General features: G+C 37.0%; 2 protein-coding genes and 1 long non-coding RNA gene across 3 annotated transcripts; 1 reads left to right on the top strand and 2 right to left on the bottom strand.

Annotated features, from left to right (window-relative positions):
• Window positions 1-156: 156 nt before the first annotated feature.
• LOC106151021 (transcobalamin-2-like) lies at window positions 157-5,687 on the top strand. The gene is made up of 9 exons (XM_013524082.2): window positions 157-364; window positions 710-920; window positions 1,338-1,612; window positions 1,922-2,073; window positions 2,433-2,508; window positions 2,964-3,062; window positions 3,418-3,592; window positions 4,297-4,418; window positions 5,180-5,687. The coding sequence occupies exons 1-9, from the start codon at window positions 316-318 to the stop codon at window positions 5,257-5,259; spliced, it is 1,239 nt and encodes a 412-aa protein (XP_013379536.2). The 5' UTR covers window positions 157-315; the 3' UTR covers window positions 5,260-5,687.
• A 520-nt stretch (window positions 5,688-6,207) lies between these two features.
• On the bottom strand, window positions 6,208-13,710 carry LOC106151027 (uncharacterized). Its single transcript, XM_013524088.2, has 18 exons — window positions 13,563-13,710; window positions 13,193-13,259; window positions 12,569-12,652; window positions 12,043-12,181; window positions 11,594-11,705; window positions 10,910-10,967; window positions 10,742-10,778; window positions 10,372-10,423; window positions 9,954-10,020; window positions 9,299-9,389; window positions 8,935-9,003; window positions 8,610-8,673; window positions 8,261-8,337; window positions 7,977-8,058; window positions 7,719-7,776; window positions 7,330-7,355; window positions 6,870-6,949; window positions 6,208-6,552 (listed from the first exon to the last, which is right to left on the bottom strand). The coding sequence occupies exons 2-18, from the start codon at window positions 13,248-13,250 to the stop codon at window positions 6,426-6,428; spliced, it is 1,281 nt and encodes a 426-aa protein (XP_013379542.2). The 5' UTR covers window positions 13,251-13,259; window positions 13,563-13,710; the 3' UTR covers window positions 6,208-6,425.
• Window positions 13,711-15,372: 1,662 nt separating this feature from the next.
• On the bottom strand, window positions 15,373-21,811 carry LOC147759859 (uncharacterized). Its single transcript, XR_015330977.1, has 3 exons — window positions 21,677-21,811; window positions 18,488-18,545; window positions 15,373-15,864 (listed from the first exon to the last, which is right to left on the bottom strand). It is a non-coding gene; the product is annotated as an uncharacterized LOC147759859 (long non-coding RNA).
• Window positions 21,812-22,476: the final 665 nt, after the last annotated feature.

The raw sequence follows: 22,476 nt of genomic DNA, 5'->3' as shown, positions 1-22,476 counted from the left end.
TTATATATTTATTTTTTCCCAGTTCAGTGAAAAAAATACTGCATTTTTTGTCTGTCTCGTTTACCAATATAATTATTTACAATTAACTTGGCCTGATAAGAAAGGGCCAAAATAGACGTAACCGCCTCTCAATTACATAGACAAGACAAGGCTGAGAAAACAAGGTGCGTTTCGCATCTGGAGGCGAATAGATAAAACAAAGTTTAGATAAAACGAACGCATATCACGCTGAATTAAAATCAGAGAGAGGGAGGCAGGCATCAACAATCTACTGCTATTAAATTGATTGTGGAAAGTCGAAATGGATCTAGGCACATGATCGGGCTATTTGTTTTGGTTTTATTCGATATTGATTCTGTGAAAGGTACGTTGCTTTAACTGAATTTTTAAAATAAAATTAGGCCCCTACGTGCATCTGTTTTTTTTTAGTCTGAGATCCATACAGATGGACAATTAAAAGTAAACGTTTCCTTTATATATTGCTGTAATATTATACATGTACCAGCTTCCAAAAATTGAATGATAAGCTGCTTAAAATTCATTGCACAGTTTTCAATACCGTAGCTGGCAATGAGACAATAAGTGAATGGATCAATATGGGCGTAACTCATTAGTCAAAAAGTTACAATTTGTGTAGACGGAGGTAATTCGTTCCTCCAGCCATCTGGTTTAAGCAAATAATAAGATTTTAGACATAATATAAAACCAGGTTTAAGTGGAACTGCCAACGAGGCAATAGCCAAAGGCAGAAAATGGCTCATGGACCAGAGAAATGCAGACTGGGGATGGGGGACAAGAAGTGAGGCCGAAGCCATTCTTGCTCTGCAACTTGCAGACGGCGGCTGGTTCGACAACAGTGACCCGAATGTAGCCGTTAGCGTCAAACAACTGAACTTGGATCTACTGGCATCATTAAGCAGGTAAGCCCAGGAGAGAAAGGGTTGTTGTGACTGTTGTTTAAACACCCTAGAGTCGTTCTGTCTGCCTCAGTGGCAAATCCAAGGGTAGAAGCACAGTGGGCCACATTCCTATACCCTTAACTTTGGAGCCCCCTCTCTCCCAAATAAATATAACAATACAAAAAGCGACATAAATCAAAGCAATTTTTGCATATCTTTTCCTTGACATATCATTTACATTTGGTTGGTAATTAAGCGATCCAATTTAGACTAGAACATTTGCTGATCATCCCCTTTCCACTTAACAACACCCTGGATCTGAACGGATCTGTACCCCCCCTCCTTGATGTACATGTACGTAGAATAATACTGCTATAAATAAATAAAGCCCTTGTTTAATTACGTGTAGCATTAATGCATGAAATTTTGCTTTCCCAGTGACTCAACACTGGACAAGGAGGAATGGTATGGAGGAAAACTGGGCCAATACATCTGTGCCCTGGTGGCCACCTGCCAAAACCCACAGGACTTCTACGGCCACGACCTGGTGGCGATAATGGAAAAACACATGAACGGCTTCCCACGCCACTACTTTAATCACAACTTCGCCTACGCCTGGGGAGTGCTAGCTCTGTGTGCGGCGGGGGTCGCAGTCGATGATAGATTTGTCCAGAAAATGGCGAATGATGCCGGGAATTACACATTTGGAATAGGTATTCAAAAGTGAATTAAAACTGCAGAGAATTGGAATTTACTTATTTTGGTCAGATTTCTGAAACAACCTCAATATGATGTTATGAGTGATTTATTCAAATGAAACTAGGAGAGTAAGTTGTTCAAAGACGTACAAATTAAAAACAAAAGGCCGAAAGGCACTTTGACAGTTAAGGTCTGTTGTTTATCACGAAATTTCAAAAGAATACTACTTAAAGCAACATTTAACTATTATTCCCGGATCACAAACATGTATATTTATGCCGTTATAAAATTAATTTTGAGATTTTATATTTTCATAAATTTAGATGAGGCGGCAATGTCGGTGATCGCCTTATCATGCGTGCGCAACCAAGCTGACGTCACATCTGCCATGGACTTGGGAGTCAAATATATTCTGAACAAGAAGAAAAACGATGGATCCTTTGGGAACGAGTATACTACCAGTCTTGCATTGCAGGTGTTCATTTTGTTTATATTCATTTAGCTCATTGGAAATATCAATTAAGTTAAATCATTTAAGTTAAATGGCAAATATAATACCTTAAATGTGAAATAAATAATTAATGTTCACTTTTATTTCCGAGCACATGATATTAAGACGGGACTAATTCCTTTCTCCATTTAAGAGGAGAATGGTTAGGAAATACTGACAATTAGAGGCATTTCTGTGGACCTAAGAGCGTTTCTGCCTTTTATGAACTATTTTAGCATAATAAAAACTTGGAACAGAATCCATTGTCAAACTAGATCACTGAATGTATCTAATTATCTGAAGAAAGACTTTTACTTGAATTGAATTCATTACATTTAATACAGGCATTTGATGCAGTAAGTCACCCAGACTTGACTGGTTTGAAGAAAAATGCGATTTCGGTTTTGCTAAAGGCAATGGGTAAGTGTCTTCCTTGACGCGGAAATACACGTAAAACAGGGGAGAGGGCAAGGTAACTAATTTTGCCAAACAAGCGCCACTAACGCCATCTGACGTTCGCACAATGTTGACAGTAACCAACGACGAGGGCCGTGCGAAAAAATGAAGAAAGCTTCATTTGCGTTATTCCTTCACTGTTTACAGAGAACTCCTCATGTGAATAACATTTCTTGTTTTCCATGTAAATTGTTTTTCATACGCATGAATAGTTATCACCATTGATTTTCAAATGTTTGAAAATATTAGTAACATTCAAACATTTCAGTTCCCGGGTATCCCTTTTCTCACCTTGCCACAAGCTAAGGACCCAAGTTTTTGGATACTTGTGAATATAGGAAGTAGGCAAGAATTTTATTGACAAACTCTGTCTGCAATTATTGATCAAACTATCAAATTTGTCATTCCGTTTTTCAAAGGAGAAGACGGTTCATTCCAAAGCATCTCCGCTGCTACCCACGTGATGCCAGTGCTGGCCAATAAGACTTACGCTGACATCAGAGTGATTTGCAGAAAAGGTATCAGCTTACATGTAAAAGACTTCATATTTTACACAAATTATAATAAAATGTGCATTTTTCTCAATAAAACTTAAGAATAGACCGAGCCACATCAAGTTATATGCATTTCTTTGAATACAACTTTCGAGTAGAAGGACCCACGTAAATGATGTTGATACGCAGGTCTGCAGGTCTGGGATCAGTTTCCTCCCCCCCTCCCCCCACCTTAAAGTAGAACTACTCATAGAGTTTAAACATTAACTTGAACAGCTGCTTCAAGCATTTTTCTCAGTCCACGACCCTGCGCTGTTTTAGCTGGGGAAAGGGGGGTACAGAGTCGAAGACTGATAAATAAAAAAACTCCAATTTTCAGGAACTTCTGCACCCATGAGTACAACCACCCCGGGACAGCCCATTTCATTCACAATAACACTCCAGTCCACACGGCTGTCACCTGGGACCACTCGTCGCTTTACCGTGACTACCAACAACGGCACAAGTCTGTACGACGCCATGAGAGAACTGGAAGCAGGCGAGGTCGGTTTCAGGTAATCAAAGAACCCCGTTCAGGCATTCAAGGTCACATGGTTATGTCCATATATACAACGGTCTTTTCTGTTTGATGTTACGTCAGTAGCAATTAATGTGCACACGTCCCATATACATGCACATCTGTACAATGGTTTAGGTATTTTCATATGATTTGCTATAACTATATTTTATAGTTATTTTGTCAGCTTTTTATATGGCTTTCAAAATGAATGAAGGGAAAGTTGGCATAGGTTTTACGTATAGGCCTACAATTAATAAAATGATAAATGAAAACGTAAGCCCTACTTAGATCCAATCGGGGCAAAATGTTGGCCCTATTTATGGTAGGCCCTATTCATTTTTGTGTTTACATTAAGTAATCTTTGTAATTGAGGCGTTTCATTCGACATAAGTACATCTTGCTACATGTAGAGGATTTTAACAAGAATCTGTAAAAAGAAATGGAAAATGATACTGAAAAATAAGTAACAGCGTTGCAATTCAATCTTGCAAACTACAGAATGGGGCAGATTGAGTAGGGCTAACTGGAGGTTAATCTGCCTTTGCTATATAAACGGAGCCTGCACCCTAAAATCGACGGATTGATTAAACTGTAAGATACCGATCGTCCGGCTTCTGCTCCATTCTTATTTAAGTTAATGTTGTAAATGCATCCATTTTTGTAAATCTTGTGATAGTATGCAGTGTTTCTCTTCCACAGTTTTACCAGTCGTCAGACTAGCTGGGGTGTGTCAATCACATCTTTGATGGGCGTGGCTTCAAGTTCAAAGGAACGTATCTATTGGCAGATATTGCAATCACCAAGCAGTCCTTTAACAACTAGTAAGTTTTCTTAACTCATCCTTAAAGAAATCGACACATTCATAATGTTGACAAAAACGGGAAATGCACGTTTTCGCCGTTTTACAGGTATGCCTAGCGCAAACACCCCTGTTGTCAAGTAAATTGAAGCATCTTGTATAAAGTGTCAAACGGGGCATTTAACTTATTGTTTATGACACATTAAACTGTTTTTTTTCAATGTTTTAGTCTACAGTAGGCATATTAGGGGTACATGTAGGTCTACTGTACACTTTGTTCACTCTGACAATTCAAGCTCAGAAATGCACGATTTCATTCATTCAATTAATTCTACTATAATATGCAAGTCCACATCGGGCAATCATAAAACATTATCTTAAATACAATTGAATGACGTCACGATGCACTTCCGGTTTTCGTCGTTTTCTTGAAGGGTTAGTCTATGGCTTTTTTTAATGTGAGTGCCTACTGGTAGGGCCTACTTGTCGTGCATCATATGCCGCATTTTCTCTCCAAGAACAATGCTCATTTGGAAACTTTCATAATGAAAGTGACATCTGACAATGCTTGGTATATACTGTATTGTATCATGTCTGTCTGTCTGTCTGTTTGCCTGTCTGTCTGCCTGCCTGCCCTGTCGTCCAGTAGGGTAAAGGAATTCATTAATTGGCAAATTAACAAATGGGTTTATCATTTCTCTCTTCAAAATATTGTATTATTTCATTATGTCATTACTTCCTTTTAGGAATATTAATAATCTTTTCCTTTTCTTTTGTTTATAGCAGCGGATAAATTCTATCCGAATGATGGCGATGACATAATATTCCGCCTAGTCACTTACGAGGGCACACTTGTTGGCTGAAGAAATGGTGAAATACGTTTTTACAACACCTTTGGCATCAGAACGTCAGCGGTATCTTTGGTATCATACCTTGGATGGTTGCAGTATATGTGTCTTTAAACTTTAAAGTCTATAAGGTGTCTTTCAATATCGTTTCAAACCATTTCCTTAATTGTAAGTACAATTTGTTCATACATTGTGCTTTAAAAATATAAAATAAGACTGAAGTCCGTTAACCACACTTAATGTGCCAATTTTTGTAAGCCGTCAGTAAAAATTTGTAAAGATATTTAAGGTTTCTAACACTCATATAATTTACACCCGTAAAGTGAAATATAGGGGCATGTTCATTTCTAAGCGTGTTTTCCGGCCAGACCTTAAGGAATATTATACGGGGATTTTCCTTATATCACCACGTTGAACGCTATCCAAAAATATTAAGAAAAGTGGGATATTGTTTACTATTTTACTATCACTAGTGCCACCGGATTCCTTCAAAACTATGGGTCGTGATAACTCTGTAAACGGTTAACGATACTGTTTGATATACCCTTGTGAGAAAAATGTTGAGCATTAAAAAAAATGAAAATTTGCTGTATATAACTCCACTGTTGAATGATGGAACACATTGGACATTACTCTTAAACTCCGGATGTGAAGCAGTCAAATTTGAGAACATTTTTGTCACATTAAAATTTTCGAAGAGACTTTTTGGCAATAAATTTACAAATATACCCCAATTACAAAAAAAAAAGTGCTGTGCTATCACCTACGTTGTCCAGTATTCCACTTAGACAATGAATGGAAGGGCATTTCAGCAAGACACAACCATGGTCAATATTGCCGTTATGGAACTCCATCTTTAAGTTGTCAGTCCGTTTCAATATACTTCTTTATACAGTTTTTCCCCACCTTTAAAATTACATTTTTATTGTGCCTAAAAATCGTCCATAAAAAAAAGGCGTAACATCACGTCCAATGCAATTTATTCCTGAAGAATAACTTGAATTCACCGAGAAGAGAAATAAACTTATTGTCCGGACTGACGTACGTGAAGCCATGCTTACAGTCCCATTGTTAAATTCGAATTATCTTGAAATTTGCCAGTGTTAGAATTACCAAGTAAAAGTGAACCGAATATATGCCTAAGTTCTGCTTTTCCATAAGGTATTGCCTTCCCATGGGGTCTAACAGCCAACGTACAGAAGCTTGTTTACAGTGGGGCACTTGTTGTTGCAGTTGCGGGTGGTGGTCTGGCAGCAACTGGCCCCCGGGCGGCTAGCAGTTGGGACATTGATTTTGCCCTCGCTGGCGCTGAAAACGTCAATAATATTCCTTAATACTGTATAATAATGACAAATAAATCAGCATAGAAAGGAAATAGATACATACAATCAACAAAGTTACAAAAAACACACTCACGTGTGAGTATATGCTCATGATGATTATTAGCCCTGCTTAAATTTATTCAATAAATTACGACTTTTAGTTCCAATAACGTCCAAGTGAAACCAAACTGAATAGGCATTATTGCCCTTGTTTTAGGGTTAATCAACAATTTATTAACCATTACTCCAATAAATATATTTCCAATAAAGTATATATCAATTATGTGGAATCCATGTACTTACTTGGTCTCAAGCCACTCTCTCACTTCAGCAGGAGTGGGATTTCCAGGCTGGTTACCAAGGAAGACCGCAACGGCACCGGCCTGGTATAATATAAAAAAAAGCCAACATGATCAATATTGTCATCTTAAGAGATAGGCCAATTCTGAACGGTTTTGAGCTGGTAGCAATGGATATAATAAGCATTTTCTGTGTCTAATGTGGGGGAATACTGTTAAAATAAAACCGAGTGAGAATCGGACCTATTTTGTATCTGCCCAGTTTTTGGTCGTTATAATGAGATATAACTGTGTATAATTCGTTTCTTTGGGATGTACATGTACATATATGTTAAAAACAGTTGAACTTTGCACAAAGCATAAATCTTCTAATCGATACTAGTGCGGATATAGCAATGCCACGAAATCAAGTGAATGTATCGATGCTAGAGCTCACTTATTTTATCAAACTGAAAAATACGTACCACGTGTGGGGCGGCCATGGATGTTCCTTAAATGCCCAAAAATAATACATTAAGATAGTATTGTGCAGGTGCATTTACACATGTATTGCCTATGTATTTCATATGAATGATATATCAAATTTAAACGTGTATTCAATTGCCAAGACTTTCTCATTATCAACTCAAGGGTCTGAAAATGGTGAAAAGTATTAAAAAAATTTACAAAAATTAAAACACAACCAAGGAATGATTTTCATTTAATGGATGATCTGCAGCAGGCTACTTGAATAAAGTAGTTGTCGCTCCAAAACAACACCCACATAAAATTTTATGTAAGATACGCCCCTATTCCCACTTAATTGGGCAAATAAATGATTTATCTTAAGCCAAAGTAAGTATCCCTTACTTACCGCTGTAGGCTACAGATCCAGAGTTGGTCTTGGTGCGTGCGCCAAGGACGCCGACTCCCTAAAATAATAAATGATAAAAATCGTGAATTTCAGGACTGCTCACTCTTTATAAATAAGTCTCCGAGGTGATATATGAAAGATGTAAAAGACACTGCAATCACAGGCAGGCTGTGTAGAAAAACAAGAATACATTTAGCGGGAATGAAATTCACGGTAGAATTTAGGGGTTTGTGCGAGAATAAATGAGATATAACGTACCGGTGCAATGATGTCCACACATCTACCGTGGTTCGAGAAGCTCGCCAGGTCGTCCCTGCTGTCACTTGCTGCAACGCTGATTCTGTAATAAAAGTGATCCACCTAGATGTATATGTCAGTGATATTCGGTGATAACTATACCATATATTGCTTTACAATAGTTACTTGGAGGTGAAATATATTTAAATAATTTAAAATCACCTAGAGAGTTGGAGACACACGTGCACACGCGAATGTTGGAATTTCTTGGAAAGAACTTTATCACACAGTACTTCAATACTTACACATCAGCGGCTCTGGCTGGAGATTCTGAGCATGCATCAGCACCAGAGTTGCCAGCTGCGACAACCATTGTCACGCCCTGTATAAATAAATAAATAAATAAATAAATAAATAAATGTTTAAGCTGTGCCAGAACCAATTACCAGGACTGAATCGAGAATAGAACTCTTTGTTTTTCATTTTTCATTTACCTTTGTTTCCAAGTCTCACCCCCAGCATGATTCTGTTTACGTTATTTCATGACTAATGCAGATAACACATTTAACGCATGACACACTTTAGTCATGTATTGAAATACGCGCTTTATTTTGACATGAAAAAATCACACAGTATGTATAGTAGTCTACCAACCTCTCTGACAGCATCATTACACATTTCATCAAAAGCAGTGCTTGCACCACCGCCCAAAGACATGCTGCAATATGAAAGATACATGTATATGAAATGCACATAATAAGCGTTACACCTTTTATGCCAAAAATATCCTAGGAACTGCAACACATTTCTTCTAGTCAGCAAAATATAGCATAACAAAACAGAAGTTGTCAACATATAAGATTCTGTAGTTAATAATGCTGGTAACCAACCTTTGCTTTCCTTTTTATTATGTTATGGCTTTATTTTCTAGATAGATATTTGAAAGTAAAACATGAAAGTGTGTATAGCTTTAACATACTTGATGACGGCCTTAGCGTTTCTTCTCTTGGCGTCATTCACTGCATATTCAATACCCAAACCGATGTTTCTGAAATGACATGACAATCGATTTATTACATCAGGGTAATGTTCTTTTTTTTAATTTTGAGGTAATAAATCAAAGTAATGTGTGCCCTCTTATGGCCAATTTCCAGTTTTGTATGCGCAGTTGTACAATGTAGTATTGCAGTTTCGAAAAAATTGTAATGCATTTGGTTTCCAATTCAATACACGTCGACGGGTAGAAATATTATATACCTAATAGTCTTTGCGATGGAAAAAGGAATGCCCGATCTACAAACGTTTCCACTCGATAATCCCCAGCATGCAAAACAAAAACTTACGCAATAGAGCCGGATCCATCGTCGGAAAGAACCTTGACTGCTACTAAGGTAGCCCTCTTGGCAACTCCCATGGTGGTTCCGCCTACAGTGCCTGGTAATGAGACGAATGCAAATTTCACAACAGAGCAAGCATGCATTATAAGTACCTGTTTATTATTGGTATATGTGTTATTATGCAAATTTCACAACAGAGCAAGCATGCATTTTAACTGCCTGTTTATTATTGGTATCTGTATTATTATGCACATACAACAAAGCGAATACAATAATGTGTAGAGTAAATGTCTATCAGGTAGAAGAGTATCGTTGACTGTGGTATAATTTTAGAAAAGTAAATAATGTTCTGAAATACTGTAGATCTCTAAGTCCTGTCTTCTACTTCTTTTTTTATTTTTTTTTATTTTTTAAGAAATACAATTTTTCATTAAATTACCGACCGATTCGTTTTGTGTTAAGGGAGACCAAAATGTTGGGTCTTAATTTCAAACTAGCGCCTATTCTCCTCATGTTCCACAAAAGGTCTAAAGTATGTTTTTGAGGCATACGTTTTGTCTACTTATAGTAGCCCAGGAACTTATGACTTTTTGTGAAAAGGGGCACAAGGTCATGTTTTACCAGATTTCCAAAGATAGAAAATGCTCAAGCGGATACATACTTGCCACGTGCGTTCCGTGACCGTCAACATCGTCGTCGCTGGATCCATAAGGATGGCTGTAGGCGGACTATAGGAAAATACTTATACAATCACCTCATTTAAGACATGTTTCATCTTTCATTTAAATATGCAATAAATAAAGCAATATAAAATAAATGAATACATACACAGAAAAATTGATTATGATAATAATAATCATATTTAGTTTACTCCCATGCAGTCTGCCAGTAATTAATGTTATTGATATCTAAATCTGAATGCTCGCTGAGGTATAGGCCTAACTATGGAAAATTATGGAATATCAAACAGTTCATTTTGGGAGTGGATCTATGAGAACATGTCACAGACGTTGTCAATAGAGGAGAAATTGGGGTACAAATCGTAGAGAATGATATGATGATGAAGTACTTTCACCTACCCCGGCGTTGATGGCTCTGCCTCCAAAGTCACTGTGGCCGGTGTGGATACCACTGCGAAAACATACACACATACATACATACATATGTACTCATGCATTATGCATGCATACAAATATTATAGTATATTTCATTGCTTTCAATACATTTTGCCATTTACAGTCAAATATCATTCGCAAATATCATTCGCGAGGAAATCATGTAACGAAACCCTGTGGTAGTTCTTTAAGTTATACTGTTAGAAAGTTCAAACTATGGCATTTGATTGGATTTATCAAAAATAATTGGACATAAGTTCTCGCTTCATATGCATCTTTAAGTGTTTTTCTTGAGTCTTAAGTTTTTTTTTAATATAAATGCTGATCAACTTACGTGTCCAAGATGTAGGCATAGACACCAGCGCCATCACCTGAAATAAAATAATAAAGATCGGTTATGCACATTATCATACGATTCAATCAAGTTGAAAGGACTAAAATTAAATGTTTTACGATACTTGTAAATAAATTAAAAGAAAAATAAGTAAAGAAGAATGTTTACCTGAGGGAGAGAAAGAGCCACTATCTGCGCCATTACGTTCATCAATCCTATCAAGGCCCTGTAACGAATTCCTGTATTCAGTGCGAGTTATACCTTTATATTGCTAAATTTAAAAAAGTCCCGAAAATTTTCACAACTTCTACTAAATCGCCAGTATATTCTACCCCAAACTGTAGGGAAAACGACAATCTTTTAACTTATATTTGAGTTTCAGATTTCTATTTTAAAGGGATAATAACTCTTCGTATGAGACCTATATTTCACAATAAAAACCTTGTGAACAACTCATAGAAATGTAATATATTCTGTTTTACCACAAAAACAGCAGTTATAGCTTTTATTCTGATATTTGAACTTGTCTTTAGACCACGTGACCTCCATTGTTGTCTATACTCTGTTAAAATCTCTTAAGAGATTTTAACAAAAAACCAAACTTTTTAGAAAAAAACCAGGGACTAACTTTGAATGTAAAAATGGATTCATTAACCATTGGTAAGTATGGGAAAATTGTTGTTTACTCCAGGAAAATTCATTTTTTGGCCGAAACGAATAGTTATTATTGCTTTAACCGTTACGAATTCGAATGAACTTCACCAGACTCCGTCTTTAGTACGCAAGTGCCACAAAACCTCCTTGAGAGGGGCGAGATTTGGGGAGAAATTTCGAGAGGTGCGTTTTGCTCACCCACAAAGCGCTGTGACTGATATCCTGAGTGTCGCTGCAAGGAGACTTGTAGAACATGGTCTCTTGCTCAATGTACTCTATGTCATCGTCCTCTTGCATCGACTCCAACAGTCTGAAGACCAAAAATTTAAAGGTAACTGTGCGATTTTGACCAAAAAAGATGTATATCTGTCTTTGCAGGACTCAGCTCTTATTAAAAAGGCATTGCATTTTGTAAAAAGAACGCGATATGTATTTGAGACATACATTGTGCAATTTCAGACATTCCTTTTGTGTGAATGCTTTAACTTGTAGCATTGTTGATAAATTCTTATTTTTTAAATATGATATGCAAATGGACGAAACGTAATACAATGGCGTTTGCTTTGTGACCATTGTTAGATTGTAGAGATCAATTAAATGAATATGTATTATATTAATACAATGTTTTATTGAACACGATCATTTACTTTGGGTTTCCCTTCACAGTGAAGAACTTGGTCTTGCCGATCTTAATCTTCTGGGTGCCCACTTCGGCGTCCATTTGTTCCATACCGAAGTTCATCAGGCGGTGCATCTGACCTCTCCCCCGCATGATCACACGGTCAGCTGAAAATAAATAAATAAATAAATAAATAAATAAATAAATAAATAATCGAGATGGTCGATATTTTTGGAGACATCGCTTATGCGATATTTATTCAACAAAATTTTTTTACTAGCAACAAGCTAACACAAATAGGGGCGGTGGTTAAATTCAAGTGTACTCACAACTTGCATTTTTAAATTAAATTTTTATAGTACGCCTTTGTACATATGCATGTACTAGCACATGAATAAAAGTTGATATTCAAAGTAAGTGAAACTAAAACCAAAGAACACATATGCCTAGTGATGTCTCGCAAACTCGGGTGATTCCGCACCTCGTACTGATGAGGTACAAAATTAGCCAAAGTGGACCATGTGATTATTTGGCAAGTGAAAAGCGCCACTTACGGTCAGCATTGTCCTTCACTTTGACCAAGTAGCTTCTTCCATCGCCAGCAACCCTGGTACCGCGCTGAGCATACCTTATTGGTGCTAAAATACACAAGCAATTAAGTGGACACATTGCTGACTACTGATATCATTTTGATTATAAAGAGCATTTATTGGGGTGCAAGTTTATTTCAAAGTTTGTCACCAATCTTTGCAAGCTAACCCTTGGTCTTTTTGCAGCCCCAAAACTATTAATGTATACGGAGAAAACGATGGAATGAAAATCTCACTACGTTACTATATATAAAGTTCAAAATTATGGTAAACCTATAAATATTTGACCACTGTTACTGGAGTTTAATTGTAATTTGGTTTTGTAATCAGTTCTGCATGTATTTGTGAACAGTACATGTACGTGAGTAATTTGAAATTGGAACTGAACTGAATTTAATAAATTAAACCAAAAATGAATTCTACATTTGGAAGCAACCAATAGGTTTTAACAGATTCAATATTTAGATGATACGATAGTTCAACCTAATCCATTGTATCTTTCTATCTTACTTTCTGTTATGTTTTAAAAATATTCTTTGTTATTTTTTTCCTTTATTTTTACATCTCTTATGAAATGATAAAGCTAACCTCTCGCCTCGGCAAGTGCTACCGCTACAATAACAGCAACAAGAACTTGGAGCTTCATCCTGGACGGCTGATGTTGAAACAAAAAATATAAAATTTCAAAATAGATTTCACATGAGACATTTGCAACCGTTTACTAAGTCAACGTATCGCCTAGTCAACGTCAACAAAAAATCGTATGCTTTTCAAAGTTGATATAGAAAAGTTTCACCCTTGACTTTATTTTGCTATGTCCGAAATTTAAAACATATAAAAAGACTTGTAACAAATCTAAAGAAAAAAATTAACCTATTGGTTAAAGAAATTAAAAGATTATATTGAATATGATTTTAATAAAAATGGTTTAAGGAAAAGCTTAAAACCCCAAACTTACCGGTTTTGTCTTCCAGAGGACGTCTGTAGATTACCTAACAAAGTCGCCCCCTTTTATACATTTTGGCTCCACCGTGGCATGGGTATGTAACAGCCGTTCCTCAGTGAAGGGCTATTCAGTCGTGGTAATGGCCAGGTGGTGATCCTTTTTGATGAGTTGAAGGGAGAGTGTTTTTGAGTTTATGGTCGCACTGAATCATATATATTTTTATATACAGAATCTGGTCTGTGCGACAATGTGTGTTTTTGGCGCGCGCGCGTTTGTGACAGTGAGAGTAATCATTTGAGTCTCTCGCTCGCTCTCTCTCTCTCTCTCCATGAGAAAGGTTCGTTTCCATTCATCATTCTTTATAAAAGACTGCTTCAGATACTAAAAGTTATGACATGTTCCGTAAAATGTTATTTCATATTCAGGCCAGATGGGAGGGGGAACGGGTACACGAACAAAGGGTGACAGAAAAAAGTTTTGCGACATTTAGCTTAATTATAGGGTGTAAAGGTTCACTATATTTTTAGAAAAATAGCCCATTTTGAAATTACTAGCTACAGGCGTGGTATTTTTAATGTAAGTGTCAGTCAAAGCAAACGCTGTAACATTTTTAATTCGTTTAAACATGAAGTCAAATTAATAAATACATAAATATATAAACACTTTTGCATTTCTAATATCCTCGCCTGACGTAACAACTGAACAGTGTGCCTATCATCAGCTGGCACTTCTGGAAGGGGCAATTTCCTGGCTCTAAGGACGAAATAAATAAATAACCATTCAACATAGATTAATCCCCCCCAACGAGTGCTCGTATTTTATTCATTTATTGCAGAATATGACACAGTTACAGGGGTGAAGTAGTGCGTTATCGGTTGACGATGTTGCTGTTCTCAAGAATGCGTAATCAAGCCCTTAATTTCCAGCTTCTTCAAATCTCCGGCGGTCCACCCACAGCCCATCTGATATGAGGTGTACTATATATTTTCTTTCACATTAAGGTACTTTTTTGGATTAACTGAGCATTACCCAAGATCGTGACTTAGGTTATAATTAATGTCATGCTAATTCGTGCAGGTAAGAATTACCATTTGACTGTTATTAGGATTGGTATTGGGCCAAATTAAAATTGTTGCAGAATGTTTCTTGGTTTCATGTAACACACGTGAACTGCGAAGGTTGAAAGGTAAATATGGAGGGGTTCGTGCTGTTGTATCTGATTCAAACTTAGTAAGTGAAGGATCATGACCTAGTATCAGTATCACTTAAATGCAGTTTGGTGTAATTAGATTAATATGAAAAAAAAAAAAGATTTAAAAAAATTTCTCAATAGGATTTCAAAACTTAACTTCAAAACTTTTTTTTTCTTTTGTAATATAGGCAAAAAGCATGATTTTTGGATGAAACTTTGTAGTTTTTTAGAAGTCATGTACTTCACGCAATTTGATGAGATCACATCAAAAATAAAACAAATATAGATATTTTAAAAGGAACTTGTAACTGGGGCTTCCCAGGTTTTAACACTTAAAATTAACCTTCGGAATTTTAACATATAGACAAAAACATGATCCTAATGAAAGTCAGTAAAGTTCCTTGTAGATTAATAATTATTCTACAAAATTTTGAAACAAAAATCTGTTGAAATGGTGGCCGCTGTCGCTGGACAAAAATCTAACCACACAAAAAAAGGCAGACCAATATAATTGCAATTTTAACAAATAATTACAAAGTTATAAATAATGGTTTTAGTTGTTGATGTTCGGTGGCAAGAAGAGCATTAATACAAAGAACGAGACATCACAATAAAGCCTTTCTTATTGCACACATTTAATTTTGATCTTTGCATTTGATCAATTTTATTTCACTTAGTTTCATCAAAATATTTCCATTCTGTTTTAAATTTGAAGACATAAGACATTTTAAGAGACAAGTTGACACAATTGAGTTCAAATTGTACTGTCATCTTTTGCTCTCATGATCCAATTTAAAGCTTATTTCTGTTTATATGTTAGAATATTGAATACCTTCCATCTTACTAAGACAAAATAAACATTATTTCCTTTCCACGTTAACAATTATGTCGTCACTTCCTATTAAAATGTCCAGACGTGACGTCAGTTCCGGTCCAATTTATCACCCTGGGAAGTAACCTTCTCTTCGCAAGGGACACCCGTCTTACATATGTATCCACAGCCAGTGAAGCAGCATAACCCAGTGTAGCCGCAATAAGATACAGCTCTCTTTCTGTGAAATCCGGAATCAGGATTGCAAGAACGGAGGCAGCCGTCAGTTATTTTGGGCGGAGGGCAACATACTGAAGTTATAAGCGAATATGTATAAATGGAGGTGTCATCGCTGTTAAGATGAACGATGTTTTTAACACGGTATATTTTGCCTTATACAGGGTAGGCTATGCAATCATGCAATTTTTTTAATACTAGGAAGCAATATTTGACGAGGAATTTTACAGTCATCCTCAAAAGTCTTTTCCAAAAAAGAACAGAATTACATAATATACTATAAACGGTTTAAGATATACACTCTTGCCCAAAATGGTTGGTACACGGAAATTTTGGGATGCATATCACCCTGTTTCTTTCATTTTTATTGATATTACCAAAATAATACTGTTTATATTGTTAAATATGTGGAGCTGGAGGATAGGTTAAGTCAAGGAGAAACAACCAATGCAAATGTGAAAAAAGCGTTAATTTATTTAGGTTATTTTTTCTCATGCCCCCCAAAAGAGTACTTTTTTTACATAACAGTACCAAGGGAAAAATTAAACATAAATTTATACTGTGATTGACAATTAATATGAAATTAGGGGAAATTGTTAAGAAACATCTTCAGAGTTCATTATTAATCTAAATAGCGGGTATGCCCACCCCGAGCTTGGATAATGGCCGCCAGACGGCGAGGCATACTGTGAACTAGAGTTACAGCTTTTTGGAAAGGAATTCTGGTCTATTCATCTTAAAGGGCATCTCGCAGTTTAACTAGATTTGCAGGGGGAGGGTTTCTCCTCTGAATAGCACGACCAAGTTCATCCCACATGTGCTCAATTGGGTTTGCATCTGGGCTTCTTGCTGGCTGTGGCATCAGCTGAATGTTGTTTTGTCGGATATAGTCTGCAATTAAGCGGGCTGTGTGGAGAGTTGGGTTGTCATGTTGCAATCTAAAATTGTCTCTGTATATCCCTCTTCCGAACGGCTCCAGGTTCTGCTGGAGAATGTCTCTGTATCTGGCAGCGTTAAGGTTTTCGTCCAGAGTAAGCAATGGGCAAATACCGTTGCTGCAAATGGCACCCCAAACATGTACAGAACCACCTCCTCCAGCTATGAGAGTGCGTAGGCTCCCTGGGGAGAGGCTATTAACTGAAAATATTCAGGAAACAATAGCTGGAGGAGGTGGTTCTGTACATGTTTGGGGTGCCATTTGCAGCAACGGTATTTGCCCATTGCCTCTTTTGGATGAAAACCTTAACGCTGCCAGATACAGAGACATTCTCCAGCAATACCTGGAGCCGTTTGCAAGAGGGATATACAGAGACAATTTTAGATTGCAACATGACAACCCAACTCTCCACACAGCCCGCTTAATTGCAGTCTATATCCGACAAAACAACATCCAGCTGATGCCACAGCCAGCAAGAAGCCCAGATGCAAACCCAATTGAGCACATGTGGGACAAACTTGGTCGTGCTATTCAAAGGAGAAACCCTCCCCCTACAAATCTAGATGAACTGCGAGATGCCCTTCAAGATGAATGGACCAGAATTCCTCTCCAAAGCGCTGTAACTCTAGTTCACTGTATGCCACGCCATTTGGAGGCCATCATCTAAGCTCGGGGTGGGCATACCCGCTACTTAGATTAAAAATGAACTCTGAAGATGTTTCTTGACAATTTTTCCTAATTTCATATTAATTGTCAATCACAGTGTAAATTTATGTTTAATTTTTCCCTTGGTATTGTTATGTAAAAAAAGTACTCTTTTGGGGGGCATGAGAAAAAAAAACTAAATAAATTAATGCTTTTTTCACATTTGCATTGTTTGTTTCTCCTTGACTTCACCAATCCTCCAGCTTCACACATTTAACAATATAAACAGTATTAATTTGATAATATCAATAATAATGAAAGAAACAGGGCGATATGTATCCCCAACTTTCCGTGTACCAACCATTTTGGGCAAGAGTGTATATCCCAAGCTGTTCAATGTTTCTTTTTTACACCACTTGGATGTCATGGACCATGTCATCTACTATTCTATGTATATGTATTTATCACGAAATGCGCACAACATCAGTTTGAACAATTTTGTTTACGAGAAAGAAAGATTCTTTCTGGATGAAGTCAAGGTGTTTCAACACAAGGAAGACACCTTTCACCTCCTCCAAGGAGGTTGGGGGAGAAATTGTGTTTTGTCTTTCTATAAAGATTCCTGAGATAACTCTACCAAAAGTGGATGGATTTTAATGACATTTTGACGATAGGTCAGAAATGAACCAATTAAAAAGTGGTTAGATTGTAGTGGTGATTCGTGTTCCGGTTTACCATTTTGATTCAAGAATTTTTCAAAGCCAAAAGCCTTGAGCTTGTGCAAAGGATGTGCTCTCAACTACCACAATCTACCAGTAAAGGGACCTTGCCGCAGGTCTGCGCTATCTGAGTGCATTTTCTAGTATTCATAACGCTTCATTGTATATAATACAGGAGCGAATTTAGACATTCTTCTGGGTTTTCCGGAAGACAGTCAGATTTTCAAGTTTACATTGACGGGTATCTAATTTTTTCTGTTGGAAGACGGCCAAAATTGGAGGATGAATCAACAAATATAATTTGGAAGACTGTCAGTAAATAGCTTTGCATCCGCCCCTGTAATAAGGGACTCAAACATCATATATTACTGGTATTTACTCACAACGTTCACTTACGCCCAGGCTGTTTTGAGACTTCTTGGTAGGATCCACAGAGTATCACCAAGAACAAAACCTGCAAACAGTTAATTAAAAATAATGAATAATGGGGGGGGGGGGTCATCAAGAAGAGGCGTGTCATTCAGTTAAGCTGATGGCACTTTACGAGATTCCCCACACAGTTGGGTCAATTCACTTAGACCGATGGTGCTTATGTGCATGGGGTCGATGAGTTCGAAAGAGTTCAATGAGTTCAAAGAGTCCAAAAACCTCACTTGGTGACTAAGCGAGGTCAATACTGAATGACAAAGAATGCAGTGTTAATCACGCTGTATTTGGTACCGAGGGGCTTGTCTTTACAATGTAAAAAACCCATAAAAATGCACATTATGTCAACGGGAAGTTATTAGCACTGCCACAGCGTGAATGCAATATAAATCTCGCGACCTAGGGAAACGTTTGGCACTCCATCACTGTGGACTACGCCGTGACAAAAACGATCACTCGCTTCCATGAAATTAGGTGAAAAAAGGGAGAATGTTTGAATGTTTGTAAAAAACATACACCATGTCTAAAACACATTATGTACAATGTTACATATAATATCAGGGCGCTATGCGGGTTATGTAGCGACCAAAACAGGATGTCAGATTACACGTTTTCAAATCGTTCACTGATGTGACCTTATAGAGGCAGGCACGCGAAACACTGACCCATTTTGTCATGATTCACCCTGTTTGTGATATTTTTCCCCAAAAAGAAAAGTCTTTTAAAAACATATTAATTTCAAACTCGAAAATGTCGACGTATCAAAATTTAATCGGACAGTTGAAAAAAGTTGAAATGGTAGTGTCTGCTAAGCTTGTTTTGGCAAGAATCCCAGTTGGACAATTTCCTAACCTCTGTCCAAGCACACACACACACACACACACACACACACACATGTACACACACGTAAGTTTTTGGGACTGGTGAAAACATCCCAAAGTGATCACCCCGTCCTCTAACGGAGCACCGTCTTCTAGTTCTTATTGCTTATAAGAATAAGGTATTTGATTTCAACGAAAAGTGGGATTCCAACCTTAACATTCTGCTTAGGTCAACCTCCTCTCATACCACAATCATGTGTTAAAATTTGAAATATACAGGTACCACTGAACTAGCTGAATATTAGAACATGGATTTCCAATACACAAAACTGGACCGGGTTCTCTTTGTGACAATAATGATATACAGCTTTCAATTGTATATGTAACTTTTTCCTTGGATGTATGGTATGTTAAGATACTTCATGGTATATTACCACTTCATGGGATAAATACCCTGATTTTACTGTCAAATCGACTTCATAGGATAAAATGCGACATCATCTATTCATAAGATATTGCCTGTGCCTTCATGGGATAATGGTGAGGAGAGTGAATCTCTTTGTACTGAAAATATTACCCAAAATAGGTAAACTGTACGTTTTAGTGATATAAACAAACTTGTATGACTGAATATGATTTCTGAAGCAACTTTAGTGCTATTGGATGTATGTTTTGAGCAATTTTAAAATACTCAGTCCTATGCAGGTGAGGATCCAGGATTTCTGAAAAACCGGAACATTTACAGGAGGTCATGGTCAGCGTCGATAAAAGGGGGATCCAGACCCCCTGAACCCCTCCTTCCCGGATCCGCTTGATATGTTAAACTACTAGGTCACGTAAACCAGGCTATGAAAACATTAATTACGCCTAGGTTTTTGGATTATAAGATGGATACATAAACAAATACGAATAATTCAATTTTTTTTTTACCAAGAGCTTGTAAAATATGTGGGTATTACCTCCAATGTTTCTAGTCATTCTAGTCTCCTGGTCATTTACTCCCTGATGATGGTGACTGACAGTCACAGAAATATTGGAGGTAATACCCACATATTTTACAAACTCTTGATAAAAAGAAAAACAATAATATGAATTGATACATACAGAGCTAATGAAACTGTTCTCTCAAATACGAATAAATAGAAAATAAAGAATAAAAAATAAAGAATAAAGAATAAAAAATAAAGAAAGAAATGATGGTGTTGAAAAAGAAGCAGTGAAGGTATATAATTGTGTACTACAATCGTCTTGATCAAGTCGCGTCTGGAAAGACTAATTTTTGCATAAGGCAAGGCACGCCAGAGTGTAATCATTTACGTCTGTCTCTTGGTGTCCGAGGGGCTCTGTTCTGGCTGGCTCTCTTTTTTCCCAAAAAGATTATACCCTGCATTTGGAAACCTGCTAATAAGGCGTTGGGGGGGGGGGGGGGGGGGGGGGGGGGGGGCATTTGTTATTTAGCAGAGTAATTTACGTGGTTGATCTGCGAGATCAACAGGCTTGTAGGATGATATTTGTACAGAATAAACTGATAAATTGAAAAAGTTAAGCTGCAAAGTATCCTTGTGTCTCAAGTATATTGCTCATGATTCCTTATTCCTTTCATGCTTCCACCTCAAGCGAGCACTTTTAATTGATACCCTAGCTGTTACATGGTTTTATTAAAACTTTTAATGTGAAAGATGGGAGTGTAAATTAACTAACCACAAGTACAGTCTGGAGAGTCATTCCACAAGATAGCTACAAAGCCGCATTTTGCATCCAAAGAAAAACTGTACGTGATAACGCAATTTGCCACTGTAGCGCATTTAGCAACCAACTTCTTTTTTAAAAGTAACTGAAACGATTTGAAATAATATCGAGATAGAATTGGAATGGGAACGGGATTGCCTCGACACCATAGGCTGAACCTGGCGCCTGCCCTCGGGGTGGGTGATTTATATTTTATGCATATCACGTACAATTCCTGTCATCTCGTTCTTGAACACAACAATCGGTTTTTAATTGGATTCCTTAACCTACATTCAAGCACTAGGCTGTATCTGTTTCAGCGCTGTGTGCTGCCCATCTCTTTTTCAAGGTCGCATTCACATTCATAATGACAGGTTTATCAATCCCCAGCACTTCTTTCTCCCCGACATCTGTCTGGGCAGCTGACCGTTTCATTTCATTCAGATTCCAGACTTTCCGACCTTACACGTCTGAGGGTCCTTATTTTTTAACCAACGAAGTCGCCTTCTATCATGAAGTTGTAATGCTTATCCTATGAAGAAGTAATGTACTACTCTCGGACTAAAGTTAGGCCTACTATCTATATTCTTGAAACTGCGTGATCACTTACCGCAATGAGGGGCTTCATTACTGTATTTGCTTTTCGTCCTGGTGTTCTAGAGTCGTTTAAGGTCTCTTGCTCCAAAACGCAAATAACGTTGTCCTTTCGTTAACGGCACTTTTTAATGCTGTTGGAAGATGCCCGTATCACTAGATGGCAGCACCGAGGCTGCACGTTATTTAATGCAGAATGTTATATGAAAGCGATAACAATTTGTTGTTTCGGCTGAAAAGAGACATGAAACGGATTTTCCTGGGGTAAACGACCATTTTCCCATTCTTTCCAATGTTTATTGAATCCGTTCGGACGTTCAAAGTTAGTCCATTTTTTAAAGTGTTGATTTTGTAGTAATCACTTGTTTTTCTCTTACAATTTACAGATTAGTTACAATTTTACTTACGTTGATTAAATACACATGTAATTATATGGTCACATAGGAAATTAGCTCTTACGCTGAACAATGCTGACCTTCGATATCAACCAGAATTGAAGGAATTGGAAAGAAAGGATTAGAAAATACAAAATGTCTGAAAATATTTTTAACCATATTTATAGCCCATATTTATTTAACATTTCTCTGCTTCCTCTTGTTCACAATCTAAAAGGTAGATATAATAAGTAGAATTGAAATATTGAGTTACTTGTATTAAATGAAAAAGGTACATTTAGATAAGATCACATCAAAAATAAAAGAAATAAGATAAGAGATAAGATAAGATAACAGTTTATTCAGCCATTATTATATATACATATAAAATTCATATAAAATGGAAATTGGACTGCTATTCGGGTTATGAATTATAAATTTC

The sequence above is a fragment of the Lingula anatina genome, chromosome 9, assembly GCF_051362555.1.
Source record: "Lingula anatina isolate TDL-2025a chromosome 9, LinAna3.0, whole genome shotgun sequence".
Classification (NCBI taxonomy): domain Eukaryota; kingdom Metazoa; phylum Brachiopoda; class Lingulata; order Lingulida; family Lingulidae; genus Lingula; species Lingula anatina.
Note: the sequence above shows the minus strand (reverse complement) of the source record. Positions and strands in the feature narration are given on the sequence as shown.

What these genes read in the sequence shown, in the direction of transcription:
- LOC106151021 (XM_013524082.2), top strand. Translation starts at nt 316, where the DNA reads ATGATCGGGCTATTTGTTTTGGTTTTATTCGATATTGATTCTGTGAAA. An exon ending in GGTTTTGCTAAAGGCAATGG is followed by an intron (nt 2,509 to 2,963) that starts GTAAGTGTCTTC and finishes CGTTTTTCAAAG; the next exon opens with GAGAAGACGGTTCATTCCAA. An exon ending in CAGAGTGATTTGCAGAAAAG is followed by an intron (nt 3,063 to 3,417) that starts GTATCAGCTTAC and finishes TCCAATTTTCAG; the next exon opens with GAACTTCTGCACCCATGAGT.
- LOC106151027 (XM_013524088.2), bottom strand. Translation starts at nt 13,250, where the DNA reads ATGAAGCTCCAAGTTCTTGTTGCTGTTATTGTAGCGGTAGCACTTGCC. An exon ending in GCAGAGCCATCAACGCCGGG is followed by an intron (nt 10,021 to 10,371) that starts GTAGGTGAAAGT and finishes ATTTTCCTATAG; the next exon opens with TCCGCCTACAGCCATCCTTA. An exon ending in CCATGGCCGCCCCACACGTG is followed by an intron (nt 6,950 to 7,329) that starts GTACGTATTTTT and finishes ATATTATACCAG; the next exon opens with GCCGGTGCCGTTGCGGTCTT.